Below are 18,617 nucleotides of genomic sequence, written 5' to 3' on the forward strand. Positions count from 1 at the left end.
AAACAATTGGTGTAGCTCTAATCTTGTATGGTCTTAACTTCAGAAAGCAGGTCAAGTTGATCAATATCACTTTAGTTTGAAAACACTTTCTCCAAAACGATTATGTTTTGAAGGAAAGAATCTATAAATAACACCAATGGTATGCTAGATATTTGGAACAAGCTCTCATAACTCGCTTCCAAATGTGAAACGAAGAGCAAGTCCACAGAAGAAAGATTTTTTAAAAGTCAAATAAATAATATCACCTGTGGTTGACTATTAACTGCCCTCTGAACAAGTGCAACTAGGAATGGGCAATAAATATTGGTAAGCCAGCAACGCCCATGTCCCACAAATGAAAAAAATCTCTTCTGTGGGATGATTAATTATAAAGAATTCTTCGCACCAATTTAGAAATTGAGAACTCCCAATGCTGCTCAGCCTGGTTTACCCCATCTCATTTAAAAGATCAAGTAATTGGGCATAAACAATTGAGCCAAACTGCACACTAAGCAGATTCCCAAAAGATCTCAGGTCCCCTCTCAGTTGTGCCAGGTTGAAAGGGCCTTTTTTCTGTGGTTAAATGTTAAGCAGTCCCACTGTAGCACTGTCAAAAATCTTACCTTTAAGATTATAAATCGTCAATGTCACAAGCTTGGCGAAAAGACCCAGAGTGGTGAAATTGCATTTCTAAAGCAGAAGAATATCACTTGGTAAGAATCAACTTGTTCAGTCACTAAATCCCCGATTTTACTTCCTAGCTGGAATAAACACTAAATCCCCAGGTTCACGCCAACGTGCGGGAGATCTACAAGTTAAATGAAAGTTTAATTCTCTTACCATGGGATGAACCTATGCACCCACCATTAAGAGGCCAAAGACTTGGCAGTAAATTAGTTTTGTGAGAATCAAGAAGGCTGGAGCTACTGATGGTGGGAGGGTGGGGGAAACGATTAGTTTTATTTATTGGTGTCAGAAATAAGCTTACATTAACACTGCAACGGAATTACGGTGAAAATTCCCTAGTCGCCACACTCTGGCGCCTGTTCAGCTTGGGAACACTTTAATGCTGTGAAAGCAGAAGACCATGGAAACAGCACCAAGAGTGCACAAATTCACAAGCCATGTTGCACTTTGCAGTCTTGGGAAATCTACCCTGCAGGCTCATGAGCCTCTTCCTTCCATTTTTTTATTGGGACCTTGTCAGGAATTCAGTTACTCTGAAAAACAAAAATATCAAAACCCCTCACGAACACCAACAGGAGATCTGGGGAGAATTTGGTGGCCCCTTCTGTCTAAGGATTTGCAGGTCCAGTTGAAATCAAGGGAGTTTTGAACGGCTTATCATATTTTATAGTTCTCATCCTGCCCCAACCACAACACAGTAATTAACATCAACCCATGGAAACTAACACTTCATACAGAAATGTACAGGAGTAATGACTTAATATTAATTTGAACTTACCCACCGCTAGCACCTATTATCCACAAAGGCACAAACAAAATGCAATAGCAACATTTTCACACACTAACTTGACACATTGGTTGCCCAGAAGGCAGGACAACAGTGCCACAATTAGCATTATCAATTTAAAACAGGAGGGATAAAACATTTTAACCATTTATTTACATCAAAATATAATTGAATAAAAACCATGGATGGCTTCAATCATTTTATTTGCACAAATTGAAATGTAAATTCAAATGTAATTTAGGTCTCATCATACATATGCACATAGAAAATAAAAAGGATTTATAAAGAACAAAAAGATTGCTGAAACAAGAAAAAATATTGCCAGCTACAATGTTTGCTTCAGTTCAAGAGTCTAGAATCTTGTGCTCTACCAGGTTTTTAAGTGATTGCCCAAAATTTTTAGGCCCAGCAACATTCAAAAAAAAAACTTCCCCATAGATGGGTCTTCTAAAAATGCTTGGGCAACCTTAAATACCTGTTTCATTGATCCAGTAGTTCTGTTTAGTGGTCACTGCTGTAAATACATATTTCAGTTCAAATGTTGTACTAGTTCATATAATGTGAATTTTTTTTTAAACTCCATCTTTCCAAAAGGTCGATCCCAAATCTGATCGATTTGAAATTAAAATTTTAACTTTCACCAAGATTGCCTTCCATCATCTACATGGCTAAATAATCCCGACTGGATTTTCACACCACTAACTTACAGGTACAGACACGTGCCCCCATTCAGACCATTTTATCGACCAAATTATTTATCCACAAACTTAGGTACTTTATTGTAGAATGTTAGTTGCTAACATTTGTTTTCTAAAAAGATCGTCACCATTGCAATAAGAATCTGCACTGTACTTCATGCCAAACCATTGAGCGTACCCCAAAAAATGGGTCAGGATTTATGTTTTGCATTAGATCTACGTGCCATCACAATCTCATACAAAAAGAATTAAACAGTATAATGTAATGAGGTTTTGAGATTGCTGTAGCCAATTCACAGTCCGTTTCTGGCTCAATTGGAGGACTTCAGGAGTTAAGCAATTGTAACTCTGCCTTCTTGATTCAAGAACAGGATTCTATCATATGCAAGAACAGAACTGTATAAAAGTTGGCAACGCTATATCAACATGAACCAAATTTATCTTTGCTCATTATTTTATGACGGAAAGAAAGACGCATTTGGTCACAACTGAAAAACAAAATACACAATCGATATCAAAGAATGCACGCCCTTCAAATGCGATGTTTATCCTTTTCAAATTATATTTACGAAATCTTCTAAAATGCAGATGTTCAAGAGCACTTCATCCACTCATTCACAGTCATTCACAAATTGACAATTTAGAGTACGCTGTTTTTAAATTTACTGGTTTCTCAGCTTGCTGCAAGTGCAACTCTGATCAAACAAATGTGCATTATTTCTTTATCACAATCACCTTGTCCCCTGCAGGAAGTCACAAGCATTAGAAATTACATTGTACCAACATTCAAAAGTGGCAAGTGTAAAATACTTGCCGTCTACTAAAACTACGTAAATCAACACTTGTAACCCATGTTGCGATTTCAAAGTTAAAAAGAGAATTCCATTTTACCCTGATTTGGAAGACAGGATTCAGGTTTTAAGGGGAGGATTTTTCAAAACTAGTTTTTAATGACTTTTGTGAAGGGTCGGCAATCCAATTTTCTTGAATTGACTTGTATTTGATAAGTGAAGAATTAGAATTCGAATTCGATCTTGAACCATTGGAAGGCGAATTCTCCCACTCTGAAGACAAATCAATTTCCAAATTCTGTTCTAAATTATTTATCCTTATGCTCTTCAGTTCAGCTGAAATTGGGGCCGAGATTTAATCTTGCATTTCTCAGTGCCATACAATGTGAATTTACCATCTGGGCAAGTTGGTTAGAAGGATGATAACCAAACAGATAATGGAAAGCCTTGGACAGGAGAATGCACGACAGCTATCGTTGCTTTTTCTCGACTTGGAAACATTCCAATTGAAGCACAATTTTAAAATTTGGATGAACATGCCAAGATATAAAAAAGTCCACTTAAATTCTACTTCAAGCTTCAAATTTATCCCTATACCTCCCTTGCCTCTTTACTGTGCTCAACACCAAAAATAAAAATGTTGAAAATCACATTAACAGCGACCAGCAACATTTGAACAGAAAAATGCAACTTGGCCAAAATATCAGACTATTCAATTCTTTTCCGCCATTACACAGAAAAATTATTTTAGAGTTTGAACTGCAGCAAAAGAAAATTTGAAAATTCTTAGATCTGGCAGGTGTTGTTTTCAGTAGTTACCATTAAAGTTTGGACAATGATACTGAAAATAAAAATGGCATTTACTTTAAGCAAATTATTGCTAGTTATTTTTTTTAAAAGTCCCCTTGCCCCATGACTACTTGCAAAAAGGCAATCACAGGTTAAAAAGTTACATCCTGCTGCAAAAGTTCCTTATTTACCTTAATGTGTAAAAAATGTTGTTTTAAAAATTCAATATTAAAGCATGACTGACCTAGTTTTGAAAAGTAGTCTAGTTAAGGCAACTGGGCACAGTCCCCAAAGTGCATCTAATAACATTAGAAATAAAGGCAACACAGTCTTCACAATATGCAATCGTACATGCTCTGTGTTATAATCCAAAACTGCAATTATGAGAGAGCCAAACCAAGTGGTGATTGCGAAATTCCAAAAAGTGGTCAGATGTGCCATCAGAAACCAAAACATTCAAAGCTTTAAATGAAAAAGGTGAATTCACACAATCAGCTGGTTACAGACAGTATATTAACAGCACAGTACATGGGGGCACGATTTTCCACGCACCCACAACCCACCCCACCCCACAAATCCCCCAACACGTTGTTCCAATGGCCGGTGATAGGATCGTCTGGTCGTTTCCCATTGTATGCATCCCTCGCCACTGCAAAACCGCAGCAGGGGCTGGATCTCAAATGTTCGGAATATTCCCGCCATGAAATTCAAAAGGAAAATTTTGGGGCTTTAAATAAATCAACTAGTGGTACTTTTCCTTTTGCAGTGTGCTCTCACTTCAGTTTGAGTTATGACACTGCTCAAGCATAACATCTTAACCCTTGCCTTCAATTCAAGACTCATCACTTCTATGAAGTGAGATTTTGAGGCAATTCTCCTCAAAGTATAAGTACTCTCGAGTTGCCTCGTTTTAAAAGTTTGCAAGTACTGTAAATACCTCAGGTAAAATTGAGGTATGTGTTACTGTTCGTTACTGCACTGTCAATCTATGACATGGACAAAAATGCCTCACTAATACCTAGCCAATCATAACACCCACAATGTTGTTAGAGGTGAGGGAATAAATGTATGCGTATGCACTGACAAAAGTATAAAATTGTTCCACTGTCTTTCAAATCCAAAACATACATTTAGAGACTGTGTACAATTAACTAGTCTACAACTAACTAGTCTATTTGCAGCATGAGCAACCTGCAGTCACACTGCAAATCAACCCATTTAAAACATACATTCAAACTGCACAAGTTCCAGTTTGCTTTTAGGTCAAAGACAAGAATCATGTTAGTTTGCCATCTTCCCTCAAAATAAAGCAGAGAGGTAGGTGGAGCATGCAGAAACCAGGAATCCAGACTACAAACCCATCAGTCAAGAATCCAAATGGATCAAATTGGTGCAGCAATAGTTTTCTTCCCCCTAAATGTCTTTAGCATGCAGTGCAGCTACAAAGTTTTAACAAATTCAGAACAAGTAACTGTGCTAGTCACATCTAGGGGAAGAAAATCAACACCACAACACAACATCCTATATGAAAACGTACAACATTTGGGCACCTTTGAACATTTCAATGTGGTTGAATGGCAATGTCTTTAGAACACTGACATATGGCTAGAACCAACAGCTTATGGATTTGCTATCCAAAAGTTATTCACACTAATATTGAAGTACTACTTAACACAATGACGGAGACAATGGATTTTTCCACAGAGCATGCTCACAATGATCACACATCATACTGTGCATGTGCAGGAAACAGGGATCTTGAGGGTAGAAAAAGAGAAGCACTAAGATCACGCTGATGTGGAAAAAAGGTTTCAATCCTTTAAGAACACTCATCTGTCCTTTGATCCAAGTTTTTCAATTAGATCCTGGAGTGGAGCAAGCTCTTTCCTGTCAATCAGATTAAATTCCTAAAAAGACAGGAGGAAAAAATATTAAAATCAGGAAGAAATTAGTGGATCCCTTATGCTGAATGATAACTGCAAATGAAGTGAAAGCAAAGTGAGGAGAAAGATGGCACTAGAGGGCTTTTGACTCTTCAAAACACGTCTACATATGTTGAGCAAATTTATGGATACATATCTAGGTACAATTACTATGAAGGACACTACTTTTCCAACTAAAAGCCTCGCTCTACAATCCCATTAAGACAAAAAAAACTTCCCTCGTTCTGCTGTATTAAGTCACATGATGCAGATTTGCAAAGCAGGAACATGGCATCATCTAAAAGACAATTTTCTGTTACTGAAGTGTTGAAGAGTGCTATTTTTCATTTGCTTTTTTTTATTTCTGGCAATAGAGAACAACCATGTTATACAGGACCATAAACGGATCATCTTATTCCGTCCAAGTATCACCTTTCTGACTCAACAGTAGATTTGCAATGGAATTTGCTATGAACTGCAACAACTTCAATACAGATCATTAGGCAGTTGAGAAAGAGAGGAGTTACAGAGAAGAGGAAACAAATACGTTTTTGGGTCATAAGGGAAAAAAGTGCCTGCTTTTCTTGAATTAAAAAATCTAGATGACTGAAAACATTGGACAATAAAGTTTTGATGTGTACTCATCCTGGATCACAAATTAGAGATTCATAATGACGTTAAAAACGTACATAATCTACTCATTAACCAGATGAACAAACTGTTCAATTTACTAACTATACCAATACACACAAGCCATGATTTTTAATGCAAAATGCAAATTTCAGGTATAAGTGACACAGTGCTGGCAAATAATGCAGGACATACTACCTGAACAAAAAAAATGAAGTGCTTGAAGGAAGTATTAAGATGGGCCTCTTCCTGGAGCTGCATCACAGAATCAAAATGCTGATGGTAAATGTGAGCGTAGACCCTGAACAGACGCTTCAGGATGGTCTTGGCGACAGACATGAAATTTTTAGGAAAGGGTACTCCTGCAGTCAAATAAAGTTATAATAAATCAAAGCATAGACTTAAAATGAACCATGCATTTGCATACTTAAGACAAAACTTCAATTTCAGAAGGCATCCAAACTTGAATAAAAACATTAGCACCTAAAATCAATGGGTGAATAGATGGAACAACATCACAAAAGAAGCTTATCATCCAGTTCCAGGCCTGACTTTTCCAGAAGGCTTTTATAGGGGGGCATTTTTTTTAAGTCTTCTGCCCTTACTCATGAAAGTAGGTTCATAGGATGAAGCAGCTCACCATCCTTTTACAGGAATGAGATAAGATTTTCAAATTAAATTGGGGGTGTGGATGGAGGAAAAGTAGTAGCTCTGGAAGCCAGTAAACCATGGCACAAGAGTGTTGGAATATATTGTAGTCCTACCACACAAAAATTAAAATTGTCTTCTGACCCTTAAAAGATATCCTCTGTTTCTTATTCCCGTGAGAATTATTTTCCAAAGCGGCAGAAACAAAATTGCTCACCTATTTTTGAAGGAAAGAGAGTCTCATCATCAAGCTGGTCCTGTACCCATGTCATCAGATAATCAATGTATTTTGGAGCAGAACATTTGATTGGTTTTTTAATGTTTGTGCCATCAGCCCAGTGGTATTCATATCTGTAACAGATATTGTTAGTGGTAATACAGGTGATAGGAAATCAAACGCCGGCCTTACAGTTACACTCCCTATTTAAGCTAAACTTTTAAGAGAACATGGCTAAACTAACAGCCTTCATTTATCGAAATCTTTTAACATTTTTCATATGACAACCTGAAAGGAGAGCAAAAACCAAATCCAACAGAACAAGAGAACCAAATGATCAACTGGAAATTACACGACAGTGTTCTGAAATAGTCAACTTGCTGCTCAATGACACCATCTCAAGTTGGTTCTGTAATAGGGTCACTTTTATTTTCTGAAATGAGGAAGTGATTCAATAAAAGAGAGGAGACCATTGAAAGAAAAGGAAGAGGAAAAAGGTGCTCAAATTGAATGATCCCTTTTCAAGCTTTACTTTCCTCACTAGTATTGAGTCCTTTTGATTTTTAAGCTAAACCAAGTTTCTGTTTATTTCTTCCTAATTTTAGATGTCCCTCTACACTTAATAATTGTGGCTGTGGAGAGGTATCCTAATATGAATTGCAAATTCCAGATACAAGTGTTAAATGAAGGACCTAGAGAAAGATTGGACTTGAACATACGCAAGGATATTTTGGCCTTGGAGGGAGTGCAGAGGAGGTTTACTAGGCTGATGCCGGAGTTGAGGGGGTTGAGCTATGAGGAGAGGCTGAATAAATTAGGCTTGTACTCGTTAGAGTTTAGAAGAATGAGGGGAGATCTCATTGAGTCGTATAAGATGATGAATGGGATGGATAGGATAGAGGTGGAGAGACTCTTCCCGCTCAGAAAGGACAGTAGGACTAGGGGGCACAGCCTCAAGATAAGGGGGGGGGGGGTTTAGAACAGAGTTGAGGAAGAACTTCTTCACTCAAAGGGTGGTGAATCTCTGGAATTCTCTGCCCGTTGAAGTGGTGGAGGCTACCTCGCTAAATATTTTTAAGACGCGGGTTGATGGGTTTTGATAAGAGAGGGGAATGAAGGTTATGGGGAGAGGGCGGGAATGTGGAACTGAGCCACGACAGATCAGCCATGATCTTATTGAATGGCGGGGCAGGCTCGAAGGGCTAGATGGCCTACTCCTGCTCCTATTTCTTATGTTCTTATGTCACATGTCATTGTATGGAATCAAACGCCTTAGAGGGTGGAGGCAAAGCAACAAAAAAAGGGAAAAGCAAATCCATAGAGAAGTGTAAAATTAATGTAACCATGATTAAATACTCCCTTCTTTATAATTATATACTGCATTTACCAAAGCAAAATAGTCTATCTATACAACTACCAACTCTTTTAACTGGGCCCCCAATTAAAATGCAAGCCACAAGCCAAACACATGGTAAGATTTAACACATCTATGTTAAAAAATACATTAAAAACCAACTTATGTTAAAAGACAATGTAGCACATGGTTTATGGGTAGAATCTATATAATGTTTCATGGTTGACAGACATTTTGTCAAATAAATTAGAAGTAAAATTGATTGACTGTTTTCTGAAATCGCATTTAGAAGTTGCATCGTAAATTGTGCCAACATAAATTGTGTCCTGATATAACAGGATTGGGAGCTAAATAAAATCTAATCTCATTTGATAGGGTGACCAAAATCTTTAGGTCCAGAGTGCAGAGATGAGGCTGCAAAATTTGATTGGAATGTTTGAAAAAAAAGTGTTTTGTGCTTTCGAGATCCTGTTTTCCAAGCTTCACAATAGCATTTTGAATACTACATCCAGATTGTGTTGGTTACTCATATAGAATGTCATCTTAACAAAAACAATTTTAGTGGCAAATGCCAGCATGAGCCTCCCCACTTAAGTGAATCTAATGCCATTGAAAATAACATTTCTTATTTGGATAAATCCACGCATGTTTTAGTCATATTGCTCTACTTTAGCATAAAGTTACAATCTTTCATTCTTCTCGACAGTTTAAGGTTAAAGTTACTGTCCAATAACGAGTGGGCAAAATTTAACTTCAATATGAAAGCCTTAGTTCCCAATACTTAAATGGAAGGTTTTTGAAAATATGAAATTTAGTTCAATCGTTTGATTCTTTTCAAGAATCAATCATGCAATGTGGTGGAAAACAAGCTCCACACTTGCACACTTAGCAGGGTGTCTCAGGTACACCCACCCAGTTTCAGATTGAGAACTGCTGCTAGAAGCAGACAGTATCTGGGCTGCTCTCCTCCTCCTTCAGAGATTGCAGTAGAGTAACAACTATTCCTATCTTTTCAGAGCTAAAATATTAAAGTAATTATACCTACTAAAATAAAATTACTATGGACCATTCACTTCAGAGTAAAAGTCTGGGGAATTCATGAGATTAAAAAAAGTATGAAGAACAGATCTGAATACCACACTTTAGCAAGGATATATTGGCTTTTGAGGGAGCACGATGTAGATTTACCAGAATGATGACTGGACTCCAAGGGGGAGAAAACACACAAATTAAGAATTGCAATTCCCATAATTTAGAAGGCTGAAAAAATGACTTGATAAAATTTCAAGATGTTAAGGGAAACAAAGAGCACGAGATGGAGAAAAATAATTTACACTCATTAGGAAGTCTTAAGATGCTTTCAGCCAGACATTCAAGGCTGAAATTCGGAAAAACTTCCACATGTCAAAGAGTGGTAAACTTTTTTAAACTCGTTCACAAATGGCGCTTGATGCCAAGTCAATTATAAATTTAAAAAAGAAGTTGAAGATTTTTGTTATCTACAGATATTAAAGGATTTGTGATAAAAGCTTGTATGAAGTTTGGTCATAGGTCAGCCATGGTCTCACTGAATAGCAGAATAGGCTCATGGAGTCAATTTCCTAGAAACAGTATTCCTAGAAACAGTATTGGGCAGTCCATTGAACAAACTATTTAAAATTGAAGACAAACATGCTTCAGTTCATATAAACAGGCTTTTAAAAAAAGTTACCCAATTGGGGGCATGCAAGTTTAAATCCCTCACTTTTATAATGATCCTGAAAAGGGATCACAGATATAAATCAGCTGGACCAATTACTTTGTAACGTCTCAGCAGTCATGTAGGAGCATAGGGCAAATTTTACTGTTCCACCCACCACGGGAATTGGAGCGGACGAGAGGCAGATGATGCAAAGGTCCGTTGACCTCAGGTGGGATTTTCCAGTTCAGGGTGAGCAAGGCCTGAAAATCGATGCAGGAGTAGGCCATTCAGCCATTCAATATGATCATGGCTGATCATCCCACTCCCATTTCTCCGTCAATGCTGGCCCCTCAAACAGTGGCAGAAATCCCTAGTTAGGAAGCAATTGAACTATTCAGGATAGTGTGAGGTGATTAACACTGAGCTTTCATATTTAGCAGTCATGGAATAAATTGAGGGCAAGTTGTGATATTATTTGAGTCGCCGAGCAGATAAGACCATTTGGTCTGATCAGAAGATTAGACCAAAGTTCTTTGGAGTAGGATGGAGAAAGAGAGGGAAGAATGAAATATAAAGCACTCTCATAGTGCCTGCTCTTAGGATTACTATTTTAATTTTGCAATTGATCGAAATGCATTTAATCCAAGTTAAATGACTGGCAAAAATCAAGTTTAGTTATTCACTAACTTATTAATACATTAGTCTGTGAAGCTGTACAAATTTAAGTCAATTAGACTACATAGCAAACATGCTTATTTCACAACTAGATTTTAAAAATTAAACTTAAACTTCCAAGCCATCTTTTGACACATCATTTCTTTGTGAGTCACTTCATTGAAAGACAGGTTTAGGCTTGAGAGGCATCTCATCTCAAGATACCTGGAAACATTTTACACTCAAATTAATATTTCTGGCATGTAGTCACCCTTCCCATATCTAGCCATTTCTCTCTAACATCTTCAGGTGTTCCGTACAGAGGACCTTTCCTACCTTGGCCCTGCTGACATAACAGGACAGCTCTGCTCTGTACAAAACTCTGTTATTGTTCCATACAACATGTTGATTTGGTTGAAGAAGTCAACAGCTGAAAAAAAGAAATTTCAACAATGAGAAGTTTGTTTTCACTGCAGTATACAGACCATTTTGTTATTATCATTGATTGATGTACATTTCGGGCCCCATCCTTTAAAACCAATTCACAGAAATTATATTAAAAATGCCAAAACAATTTTGGGACTCAAAGATGACTTTGGTAATGGAGAAAAACGTGACCAGCACAAAAAGGTGAAGAATGAGTTTGAACTTCACAGAAGTTTAAAAAGGAAACAGCAAAAAGGAAGTCTCAGTTATGCAACTGCTATTTGTGAGGTTTAACTGCATTTTGACTGCAGGGTTGTTTCTGAAATTCACCTCAATAAGTTAAGATACTTGTGTAATAATACAACACAAGTAAAAAAAATCAAAGCCATTTCTAAAGTTAGGCTCAGACATGGAACAGCGACTTGCATTTAGAAAGCATGTTCAGTGTGGTCTGATGTTGCAAAGCACTTCACAGGAACATTAGCAAGTGTTGACACCTAGCTGCACAAGGAGAAATTAGAGCAGTTGGCAAAAGTTCAGGCAAAGTGGTAGGTTTTAAGGAAAGTCTTAAAAAGAGATATTTAGGGACGAAATTTCAGAGTTTAGGGCCGAGACAACTGAAGGAGGTCACCAATGGTAGAGCGATAAATAAGTACTGGGGGACAGGGTAAGAGTAGATAAACAAACAAAATCCAAATTTGAAAGGCTTACTATTAACGGCAATCCATTCATTTAGATCCTCGCCTTCTGGTAGCATAACAGCCTGGCGAAGGTTACCACTGCCCAAAGTTGCTTCAGCATGCTTCAGCAGTTCATATTGGTGCGAACCCTCTGGAATGTTCTTCTTTGGTTTGAAAGTTCTGTTGTTTCGAACCCCACTAGAATTCAAGTAAACCATTCGTTATTGATGATCCTTCACTGCAAGTACAGTACATACATACAAAACATGTTTTTGTTGGGGGGGGGGGGGGAGTGAGAGAAGGGGTGTGATGAGTTAGATAATGAGAATTGTACTTTTAGCCTTGACAGATCAGTTTATTGCAAGAAAATACAACTCAATTAAAGGGATCCTGGGACAGCATAATCCAAATATGAAAGTTTACAAACATTACTGCTTGTTTCATTTGTGTAATATCAACCCTGCTTTCAACAGTTTGACCAACAGCAAGCAATGTTAGCTGAATCGCAGAAATGATATGAAGTGAGCCAAGATTAACAGCTGTCAACTAACGTCAATGGTACAGAAGACAGGCAGGCAATATTAGTCATGCTCAACCCAGCCCAAACAAAAATAGCACAGGCCCCAATTAATTTTTCGACCATGCCAAAAACATGGATCTGATGGTTGCATTTATAGTGCCTTCTTTACAACCACCAGAATGGATCAGTAAATTGATGAACCATTCAGCGTGACCATATTGATTGTTGCAGGACAAGCTGTCACACAAAGCAACTGTGTCAACAGGAGCTGGCAATCATAGTTACCATGAAAAACCTCTGCATCCTGAGCAAGCACAGAGGCACAGCAGTTAGCACTGCTACCAGAGACCGGGGTTCAATTCCCGACTTGGGTCACTGGCTGTGCAGGGTCTCCAGTTTCCTCCCACAGTTCGAAAGACATGGTGATTAAGTGCACTGGACTTGCTAAATTCTCCCTTAGCGTAACCGAACAGGCGCCAGAATGTGACAACTAGGGGATTTTCACAATAACTTCATTATGGTGTTAATGTAAGCCTAATTGTGACTGATCAATAAACTCTGACTTTAAACATGCTTGCTATACTCAGCAGGCCACCAACTCTTAAAGTTGGTACCTTTAGAAGATTGCTTACAGGATACAAGAACATGATTTACTTGAGAAGCATGCAGGCACCTTATAATTAATGATATTACTATAACCACAAGTACACAGCTTATTATTCCCAAGTGTTCTTCGGAGACTTACACAGGATATACAGAACAGCAACAGGCCACTTGACCCCATTAGTCCATGCAGTGTTTATGCTCCACCTCCTCCTCCCCCATTTCCTCATCCCAATCTATCATTGCAAGTCTCTTCTGTGTCTCATTCTCCCTCAAATGCTTGTCCAGCTTCCCTTTAATTGCATCTATACCGCTTGTTTCAACCACTCTGTGGTGGCCAATATTACATTCTTGCATGCTTTCTTCTGAATTCCCTGCTGGATTTCTTGGTGACTTAAGACCATCATCCTGGGATTGAAGCAGCAACTACGCAACTGATTTTGGATCAAAAGGAACATTTTCAAAAAAGTAAACAGTGCAAATCCAGAACAAAAAATAGTGCTTGCTAGCAGCTCAAGTTACCATTAACAAACCTGCTACAGCAAGCAGTGAAATTCCAGCTAATGGTGATGCACACAGAAATTCTAAAACAACCTTCAACTACTCTATTAAATTATATTCACACATTTCAATGCTCCAGCAATGGTAGTAATCAACCACAGAACGGCTTTCACACTTCAGTTGTGAAGAGAAAACAGCCTAAAGCCTACAAAAGGATGATACAGAGAAGAGATTTCAAAATTTATCGGAACATAAGAACATAAGAAATAGGAGCAGGAGTAGGCTATCTAGCCCTTCGAGCCTGCCCCGCCATTCAATAAGATCATGGCTGATCTGTCGTGGCTCAGTTCCCAAAAGCCACAAAGAGAGAAGCAAACTCAAATACTCTCCAGCCAAGAAATGATGTGCATAATATGGGGTGGTGCAACAACATAACAATTAAAATGTTTGTTTGGTTAAGTCACAACTCAGATCCTAACTCACAACTGGGACATTACATTTGGCCTTGCCACCTCTAGGTGAAGGAGGAAAGAAATATACATCAACACTCAGTGTTTTTGACTTGCAAATCAGATTCATGTTGTCAAAGCCATGAAGGCTTAAATCTCATGCTCCCACACCACACCCAAAGACAAGGAGACTTCCAAGAGACACCACTGAAACATGTGGGAGGCAATGGCCTTGAGGTATTAACACTGAACTATTAATCCAGTGACTCGGCTAATGTTCTGGGAACCGATGTTCGAATCCCATCACAGCAGTTGGTGGAATTTGAATTCAATTAAAAAATCTGGAATTAAGAATTTATTTATGACCATGAAACCCATGTGGGTTCCTCGTGATCTTTAGGAAAGGAAATCAGCCATCCTTATCTGGTCTGGCCTACATAAGTGACTCCAGAGCTACAGCAATGTGGTTGACTGTCAACTGCCCTCCAAGGACAACTGTGGATGGGCAATAAATGCTGGCCCAGCCAGCAACATCCCATGAATTAATAAAAAGATTGAAGAACTTGTTCTTGGGGGTCATATTTGAGGGTGAAGAGATTGGGATGAGGGACGGGATTGTGCAGAAAATATAGAGTGCAGAGTCAAAAAGACATTGAATCATAATATGAATTAAATCACTTGAAAATGCACGTCTAATCTGCCATTGAAATAACTTGTGCAAACGTCCGTGCAGCACTGCACCAGACAACAAAAGATTTCCCCCATGGCCAAAAAAAAATCGCAGTCTGTGGAGCACTGTTCACAAAAAAGTACTCAGCATCTCTGGGATGGCAGTGAAGAGAAGTTTCTGGAATTTGAGTGGTGTGGATACTTGTGCTGGCTCAGAATTAAGACATTCTAAGGCCATCACTAGGGCTGGACAAAATATCATTTCTCACCACCCCCGTGGAATCCACCAGTTTCAGGAGTGAAAGGTATAAAGAAACACAACAAGCCAAACCATTGCCTTCATAAATCAAAATGCAGCACAAAAACTAACAAAATTCTCTACAAATTAGTTTTCTTGTTCAATTTTCGAGGCAAAGATTACCAAGCTTGCCATCTAGGGCATTTGGTAGTATTCCAAACAGTACATTAGATGACTGCTAAGGCCAATCTGTGCTTAATAGGCTGCAAATCGGACACAATGCCACAGATTCTTGCGTTTTCTCTGTGTCTCTGATATACATGAGTTTTTGAAGGAAGCTGCACCGGTTTTTGAAATTTGGCCAGGTGAGTTTTGCCCAAAAATCGAGGTTGATTATAACCATCGTTGTTTGTTGTAAAAATCCATCTGGTTTACTAGTGTCCTTTAGGGAAGAGACTCCACCATACTCAGTCAGTCTGGCCGACATGTGACATACGCGGTTGACTGTGAAGTGCCCTCTGAAATGCAAGCTACTGAGTTCAAAGACAAGTAGGAATGGGAAACAAATTCTGATCTTACCCAGCGATGCCCATGTCCCATGAAAGAATCAAGGGGGAGAAAAGCAAAACCTAAATGCATGACTGGTGTTTCCATCACCAGAAACAATTATTTTGTAATAGGTTATTTAGGCAGGGTAGAGTCATACAGTTTGGTTCAGATAAAAGTCATAATCACTGAATGATTAATCATGACATTTCCTGAAATCTAGTCCTGCATCAACCTCCACCCTCTAAAAATAAAGAACGCCCCAGTGTCTAAAAAAAAATTTGGCTTGCTGACAAGGAAGGAAAGAGGGATAAGAGGCAAAATAACATGGCAAATTGGCACATAATGTCAAACAGAAAGAAAATTCTGAAGTATTTTCAGCTCGTTTACTGACAATTGTGCAACTTATTCAAGTAACTTCAACCAAAGTACACTATACAAAATGAGAACAATCAAGCCTTTTGAGGCACCGCATCCTTATGGCGAACAATAGGAGCTGAAAAAAAACCAAACAATTCAGAGAATGCCATTGTTGGATGGACCTTTCAAATTATTACCTCCTGACCTGTACAGGCCTGTTGTTATCTGACCTACATACTCATTGGTGATTTGAACTACAGATATGAAATGGCATTCTCTATGTCACATGCATCAAACAAACTACAGTACGATAATTAAAACACCTGCCCCTGAAATTATTTGAATGTTTAAGATAACCATTTATGCTCAATTCATAAGATCGCAAATCTGGTTCTATTACAATCTTATAATGCCATTCTTTATTTAGAATTTCAAATAAAGCACGTAACAGAACAATCTTGTATTTAATTGCAACACAAGCTTAATATCTTTCCTAAAGGCAAATATAAAAAGATATCATGGGAAACTCATTGAAAATATTCTAACCAGAAAGTAAGCACATTTTCTATTTTAGAAATTTTAGGAAGTAGAAAGGTGAGAGAAATGAAACCGACACAATGGTTTTCCTTCTGGTGAATGCAAAGAGAAAATGAAGGAAAGGGGCAGATTACTTTAAAATCAATTTAAATCAGTAAATGACACAAGCAGTATGAGCTTGAGCTGGCTCTGCCATTGGCCAAGAACATAGCTTATCTCATTGTGGTCTTAAATCCACTTCCCTGCCTGCCCTTCAGAACCCTCGACTCCCCGGTAGATCAAAAATCGGTCTCACTCAACTAGAATATATTCAAAGGTCAAGTATCCAAATTCCAAACAGACCTCTTATTTTGAAACTGTACCCTCTCTGCCCCCAGTTATAGATTCCATGGGGACACTTCTTCTCAACATCTACCTTGCCAAGTCCCTCAGAATCATTAAGGTCACTTCTCATTCTTCTAAATGCCAATGAGTATAGGTCCAACAAGCCCTAAAATTCTCCACAAGACATTCGTCGTTTTCATCCCGGGAAACACAACATAAAAGCAAGCAATAGTAATTGGCAAAATGGACTATCTGGTGCTTGGGAAAATTATGCTCTTGTAAATCTGAGGCTCTTCCATCTCCCGTCAGGAAAAAGATACAAAAGTCTAAGGTCATGTATCAACCAACTCAAGAACAGCATCTTCCCTGATGCCATCAGACCTTTGAATGGACCTACCTCATTAAGTTGATCTTTCTCTACATCCTAGCTATGACTGCAACACTACATTCTGCACCATCTCCTTTCCTTCTCTATGTACGGTATGCTTTGTCTGTATAGCATGCAAGAAACAATACTTTTCACATGACAATAAAGATCAAATCAAATTAACAAGTGGTCCACAATAATCCAGACCCAAACATAGGGGATTTCCACAGTAACTTCTTTGCACTGTTAACGTAAGCCTACTTATGACTAATAAACTAACTTTTACGAGGCTCTGAATGTAAATCATTCTCCCTGTAACTTGCCAAGGGCTGAAATCAAGAGCTCAGCTTCAAACCCACGCAAGTTAGCAGGGCAGAGCAATCCGTACTTTATCAGCAGCAAATAAACAGAAAACGCTGGAAAATCTCAGGAGTTCTGAAAGCTCAGTGGAGCGAGAATAGAGCCAACATTTCGATTCTAGATGACCCTTCGTCCATAGCTGAGAGCAAAGAAAGGAAGTGGGTTTTCTTTGCTCTTAGCTCTGACGAAGGGTCATCCAGACTGGAAACGTTGGCTCTATTCTCTCTCCACAGATGCTGTCACAGCTGCTGAGGGTTTTCCAGCATTTTCTGTTTTTGGTCCACACGGTATTTTTTTAGCTGATCAGATTAGATTCATAGTTTTTTGTTTAAAAAACGGACATATCCTGTGGCAGGGACGAAGTGGAAGTCGAGATCAGGTCTTCCCACAAGTTCGTAGACAGGAAACGATTTGAACAAGACAAAATTACAACACTATTATTACAATATTATTTTGAAAGGAGGGGAAGAAAGAGAGATCTTTGCAGTAGGTTTAAGCAGCCACCCATGTTCCCTCACGAGAAAAAAAAGGGCAGCTGGTTTAACCAGGAGAGCAGCACAACTCAGGTGGAGATCGAATCGAAACCCAAGGCCGACAGGCCCAAAGTTGCCACTGGCTCGAAGCGAAACAGGAAGAATGGAGGAAGGAGTTCAGCCCGCAGATACTTACAAAAGGAAGCTCATTTTCTTCTAACTTGCTCCGCTCAAAATAGAGAAGAAAAAAGACGGGAGGGGAGTGGGGGAGGAGGTTTAAGGAGTGAAGCGCAAAGACATTACAGGCCGAAGCCACCTGACGAAGAGAGAAGGATTTCTTCAAGCGACAAAACTAATGAAAGCGGCCCCAGGGCCCAAGACACCACACAAAAAAAACTTGACCAACTCTCTTCCACAAGCGGGCCGCGTCGCGCGAGACCGGCCTCAACGCGTCATTATGCAAATCAAACAAGGGGCGGGTGGCTGGTTGGACAGGACAACCAATCAGCAATCGGCGCGCCTGATTGACAGCCCTACTGACCAATCAACAATGCGAAGGGATTATGGACGGCCAGATTAGCCAATCAGCTGATCGCAATGAGGCAAGCGACGGAGGTGGTGACCCAACAGTGGGGTGATGGATGGCCACCTCTGACCAATCGGCGTTCGTACCGTGATGATTGACGGCCTCATTGGCCAATCGGCGATCGCAGCCAGGAGGCCGGGC

The 18,617-nt window shown here is 39.0% G+C and overlaps 1 protein-coding gene across 1 annotated transcript; it reads right to left on the bottom strand.

The window, feature by feature from the left end:
• Positions 1–1,639: 1,639 nt before the first annotated feature.
• Positions 1,640–18,336, bottom strand: LOC145361173 (MOB kinase activator 1A). Its single transcript, XM_080216793.1, has 6 exons — positions 18,087–18,336; positions 11,975–12,141; positions 11,174–11,267; positions 7,149–7,282; positions 6,482–6,645; positions 1,640–5,638 (listed from the first exon to the last, which is right to left on the bottom strand). The coding sequence occupies exons 1-6, from the start codon at positions 18,098–18,100 to the stop codon at positions 5,561–5,563; spliced, it is 651 nt and encodes a 216-aa protein (XP_080072919.1). The 5' UTR covers positions 18,101–18,336; the 3' UTR covers positions 1,640–5,560.
• Positions 18,337–18,617: the final 281 nt, after the last annotated feature.

Source organism: Carcharhinus amblyrhynchos, chromosome 34 (genome assembly GCF_965287045.1).
Source record: "Carcharhinus amblyrhynchos chromosome 34, sCarAmb.v2.hapA, whole genome shotgun sequence".
In the NCBI taxonomy this organism is placed as follows: domain Eukaryota; kingdom Metazoa; phylum Chordata; class Chondrichthyes; order Carcharhiniformes; family Carcharhinidae; genus Carcharhinus; species Carcharhinus amblyrhynchos.